Source organism: Lipotes vexillifer, unplaced genomic scaffold (genome assembly GCF_000442215.2).
Source record: "Lipotes vexillifer unplaced genomic scaffold, Lipotes_vexillifer_v1.1 scaffold1544, whole genome shotgun sequence".
Classification (NCBI taxonomy): domain Eukaryota; kingdom Metazoa; phylum Chordata; class Mammalia; order Artiodactyla; family Lipotidae; genus Lipotes; species Lipotes vexillifer.
Window position 1 is genome coordinate 775,340 of NW_006791108.1, and position 5,337 is coordinate 780,676.

Here is a 5,337-nt window from a genome sequence, read left to right on the forward strand (position 1 = left end):
GAGAGACATTCTGCTTGTACATTCAGAGAATATCTCCAGAGTGATACTCAAAGAACTTGATAACTTTGATTGCCTCTAAGGAGAAGAACTGAGGAACAGAAGTGAGAGGGACACTGCATTAGGTACTTTCTTTTATCTTTTGAATTGTGCAACTTAAGAATGTATAACTAATTCACATAAATAAATTCATAAAAACTTTACATGCAAACCCAAGGATAAAGAAATAGAAGCACCTACAATTCTTGAATGAATTCTTAACTTTCTATAAATTATATAAGATAGGCCAAACTTTTACTTATATAGCAGTAGATGGACATTGAAATTTTCCTCCAAACAACTGAAAAAATTACCGTATTTTTCATTAATCAAAAAAGGTAGAGATATGAACAATATTAGCTTCAACACATTTTCCTTGTGCCCTTTGGTGGGATCTAATTTTAGCAAGAGCCATTTAACATATATAATTACTAAATGTATATACAGAAAAGTAGAAAATTAGCTTTCATATCACAGTCTCAAAAATGATTAATGTAATCTAATTTAGTTAGTTTTCTTATCAAGAAGAAAAACAACTCCATAAATAACCATCTCATTATAAGAATTCAAATGTTATTTTATGGAGGAATGAATAAATTAAATTTCTTATAGCAAATTGCTTATTATTGTATAGTCTGGTATAAGATAAACTATGTTGTGATAAATACAAAAATGTCACTAACTACAATCATAAATTTTTGATTCTCAAATGCAAAATGTGTTCCAGTTCCAAAATTCTAAAATTCTAAAAAAAATATGGTTATATGAAAAATAATGATGAAAAATAAATTAGAGTTTAAAATGAATAAAGACACATAAGGAAACACTATGGAGATGTATTTAGAAGGAAGATCAAGGCATAATGAGTTCAGATATGACTGTAGTCAACTCTTCTACCTTAATGTCCATGTTCTCCTGAAATGTTAACAATAAATAGATCCCTAGCATTAATTTAATGAAATGTAAAACGTTTATTTACTCAAATAGTAACTTAGCTGAAGTCATACCCAGTGATGTTCCAATAAAAAATGTTACATAATCTTTTTGAAAATTCTTATTTAATACTATCAGCAGGAAATGCCTTTTAAATGTGTATAAGTTTATACTTATATTTAAATAAGTAAAAATATATATACATACATACATATTTAATAAGTTATACATGGACTCCATTGACCAAATAAAAGAGCACAGTAAAAGGAGAAAAAGTATTTTGACCAAATTTGAATATTGGTAGCTTGTACCATAATATATTCATCAAATAAAATTTAATGTTACCATAATAATCTTTTGAAAACTTCTGAAATGTCTATGTACCTTGAAAACTGAAACATTTTACAATGCATAGCAAAAATGAAATACTAAAACATGTTTATGTAAAATATTTTTTCACTTAAGGTTATAAAACTAAAGTAAATCATATGCTCAAATAAAAATTCTCCATTAATGTAAATAAAGATCCTTCTATTATAAGAAAGATGGTTTTATATTGACTATTAGACTAGGTAACAAAATATTTCAAGTGCTGATCATTTATTTTTCTTAGTAGTGGCTTCAATTTTAAATCATCTCTTTTTACTGATTTATCCTGAGAAGTTGGTTTGCACATTGGAGTAAACCTCTTTGTGGCAGAAAGTTATTCCTAATAAATTTAGGGCTTCCCTGGTGGCGCAGTGCTTGAGAGTCCGCCTGCCGATGCGGGAGACGAGGGTTCGTGCCCCGTTTCGGGAGGGTCCCGCGTGCCGCGGAGCGGCTGGGCCCGTGAGCCATGGCCGCTGGGCCTGCGCGTCCGGAGCCTGTGCTCCGCAAATGGGAGAGGCCGCAACAGTGAGAGGCCCGCATAACGCAAGGAAAAAAAAAAAAAAAAAAAAAAAAATTTAAGTGAAAGTATTTCTATATAGACAGAGGTCAAATGTAAGAGACAGCAAAGGCAATTATTCTGGGAACCAGAGCAGGAAACCTTGGTAACCAGAAACCGCATAAAGGTATTAGGTTTGTGCTGTTCCCGAGCCCTCAAATTTAACTAGTTTCACATCAACTGAGTTGACTGACTATACATTCCACTTATTACAGGCTCTTAAGGCACAGCCCAATTGACTACTACTGTCAGGAATTCTGGCAATAGTAGAGGCTACTCCTACCCAGTTAGCTGCATCAGGCATGCTATGGGTGATAGGCTGAATACTAAAGAACAGTCAGAAAAACTGAATTTATATGGCACAGTCTGGCTCAACGTTTGGAAAGAAATGGCTTGCATCTCGACTAACAGGTTCTTAGAGACTGTGCTCATAGACATTCTTTCTATGGTTCTACAGTGAATGAAAAAGGTACATGAAAATAAGCAAATCTCTTTTAATGACACGGCACCTAGCAAAAAATCTAGAGTTTCAGGAGTCTAAACAACTATAATACATAGCACAAATTTTCTAGCATTTGGCAAGAGGAGGATGGGAGGAAATCTTAAATAGGTGTCATAGCACTTAAACTTTGTTAACTTTACTATAGGAACAGATGTGAAACTGTGTACAGAATCACCACCTCACGGTGAATGAAGCAGATGAAGATCTTCAGCACGATTGAGGGGGGATCTAAATCAAATATAAACTGTGGTAATAAATGTAAGGTAATAATTACTAGCAGATGTATATTTAGATAATATGTATCTATCATATGTCACTATCATGTGCTTTGATGAGGACACCTCATGATTTTTCCACGCAAAAGTTCTCTCTTTATTTAACTTTTAAACTCCTTTTGCTAAAAAGGAAATTTTCTTGTAAAAATGAAAACAAAAAACCATCCTTAACAGAACCTTAAATATTAATGCCTTTTTAAAAGGGTGAATTAATATGTGCAACTGACACTTAGGAATTGATTTTTTAAAAATAGTTTTCCCACTATTCTCAGCTGTTATAAGTCAGTTATTTTGTGTTAATTTACCAATTAATATAATAAAAATTGCACCAAATTTGTGTAATGGATAACTTAAGGAGTCATGTCATTTTTCACACTCTTTACAGAAAAACAAACAAAAAAATCAAGCTATAAAATTCATCCTGCTAATGTTTGTACCTATATATACATGACCTGGAATAATCAATTTAGTTAACTCAGTGATAGCACTAGTAAATTTAGTAAACCCATATCTATCTAGTTCATGAGGATGTTTAACAGATAACTAAAATTCAGTGTGAAGGCAAGTATCAGTGCCTGGGGAAGGTGAAGCAGGAGAGGGGTGGGGATGGAGCGCTGGTAAGCCAGCATGAGAGAGGGTATATGAAAGGAAAGTGGAAAAGGACTCTTCCTCCCCATTTTTTCCGGTTTTCCTAAGGCCTTGGTAAGTGGCAAGTACTTCCCTTTCCACTGAAAATCACATTCTGGATGGCCTGTATCAGGAGCATTATACAGTACTGGTACCTAATCTACCCCTTTTCCTTTTATGGTAGAGATACAGTTATTTTACATCTAGAACATTTTACAATTTGTTGGTAAATATTATGATTTTAAAGCTGAGAGGATATCAGGAAATCATTTAGTCTAACTAACCACTTATTTTATTGACAGGGGAACTGAGGTCCAGAGAAGCTATGATTTAGTTTCTAATCTACATAAATATACTGCTGTGACTAAAAGGTTTAGAAATGCTGTATTTAGTGTTATCAAAGGCAAGAGAGAAATGGGCATTAGAAATGCTTCAAAAATACAAAGAAAAAATGACAAAAAAAGAACTCTCCAGTTAGAACGGTTAGTTATCTGTTCTGATGTTACCAGAAAATAGTGAATTAAAAATAAAGGGCTTAAAAAAATGGATTAGGGAAAAGATACTAAATGATGAAAGTATGAACACATGCAATCATTACAAACAGCAAAAAGTATATACAAAATACTTACCAAGTACCTATTATATCATGAAGAAAATCCACAAAATGAAAAATGTAAAGCCTCTCATATAATTATTTTCTACCCAATTTGTTTCTATTTCATTATAAGAACAAACTATATGGTAGGATTATGGAAAAGGGGTACATGCACTTAATTCAAATCCCCAGGCCCCTTTTATATGAAACATCTAGAAAATCAATTCCATTTCTACTTTAGCGAGGTGGTTCTAAATGATTATTCTGCCTATGCTTAGTTGAGGTAAAAATGTAAAGGCCAGGTTACAGAGTTTGAGGATATCAAATTCCGCATAGGTTCTTATTACTATTTCTATTACAGCATTTTAGCACACTAAGATATCTTGTGTCAAAATAAATATATTTATTAAATATTAAAAATTTGGAAACTCAAATATGCAGTTGTGCTCCTAAGATATTATTTGCTCATACCTATGATCAGAGCCAATATAAATGTTTTTCATTGGAATCACCTAGATCAGTGCTTCCCAAAGTGTCCCTCTGGTAGAATGCAAAATGACTTTACATATGGCATATGGGTAAACATTTTTAATTTTACTATTTAAGTACGGATTTTAACATATATTAGAAAAAATTACACACTAAAACTGCACAACACATTGTTGCCCCAGCCCAGTGTTTTGGATTTTTTCTCTCTAAAGAGAAAAATGTACAATAGAGGCTATCAAGAACCTAAATTAAACAAATAAAAACTCAAATACTTACTGTCGCTGGGGAAGCCCGAGTGGTATGTGTCACTGAGTGACCAGAATTCTCCATTGAATTGCCAATCAGATAGGTTCCTCCAGAGCTGCTGATGAGTTGTCCTCCCGTGACGCCCATCTGAATCCCACCAGTGCCCACCATACTGTGGGATGAGACCACGGTAGTCACCTGTGCAGAACTCCCTTGAGTATCAAAGTAATTCCCTCCAGTGTTTTGGCTGTACATCTGCGTTTCTGTGTAAGGATAAGTTGTTGTTCGGCTTTAGAAGAGGAAGAAAAAAGAAAGAAATTTATTTATATCATCTTATTTCTTTCTTTCTAGTGTGAATATATGTTTAAAATATATCAGCTTAGCCTTGGGAACATGGTGAGTTTTTGTATTTTATATGAAACTTCATTCCCAGAAATAGTTGGGTTTACTTTCCAAACTAAAGGTACATTTCTTTTTTTTTTTTTTTTTTTTTTCGGTACGCGGTCTTCTTACTGCTGTGGCTTCTCCCGTTGTGGAGCACAGGCTCCGGACGCGCAGGCTCAGCGGCCATGGCTCACAGGCCCAGGTGCTCTGCGGCATGTGGGATCTTCCCAGACCAGGACTCGAACCCATGTTCTGTGCATTAGCAGGCAGATTCTCAACCACTGCGCCACCAGGGAAGCCCACAGCCTTCTTATAAAAAATCATA

The 5,337-nt window shown here is 34.2% G+C and overlaps 1 protein-coding gene across 2 annotated transcripts in view; it reads right to left on the reverse strand.

Moving 5' to 3' along the window:
- Positions 1–5,337, reverse strand: part of RFX3 (regulatory factor X3) — a 291,441-nt gene that overhangs the window by 90,795 nt on the left and 195,309 nt on the right. For both annotated transcript variants that reach the window (XM_007464196.1, XM_007464197.1), the window contains one exon: positions 4,659–4,917. In XM_007464196.1, the coding sequence (XP_007464258.1) occupies positions 4,659–4,917 (259 nt within the window). The remainder of the gene's footprint in view (positions 1–4,658; positions 4,918–5,337) is intronic.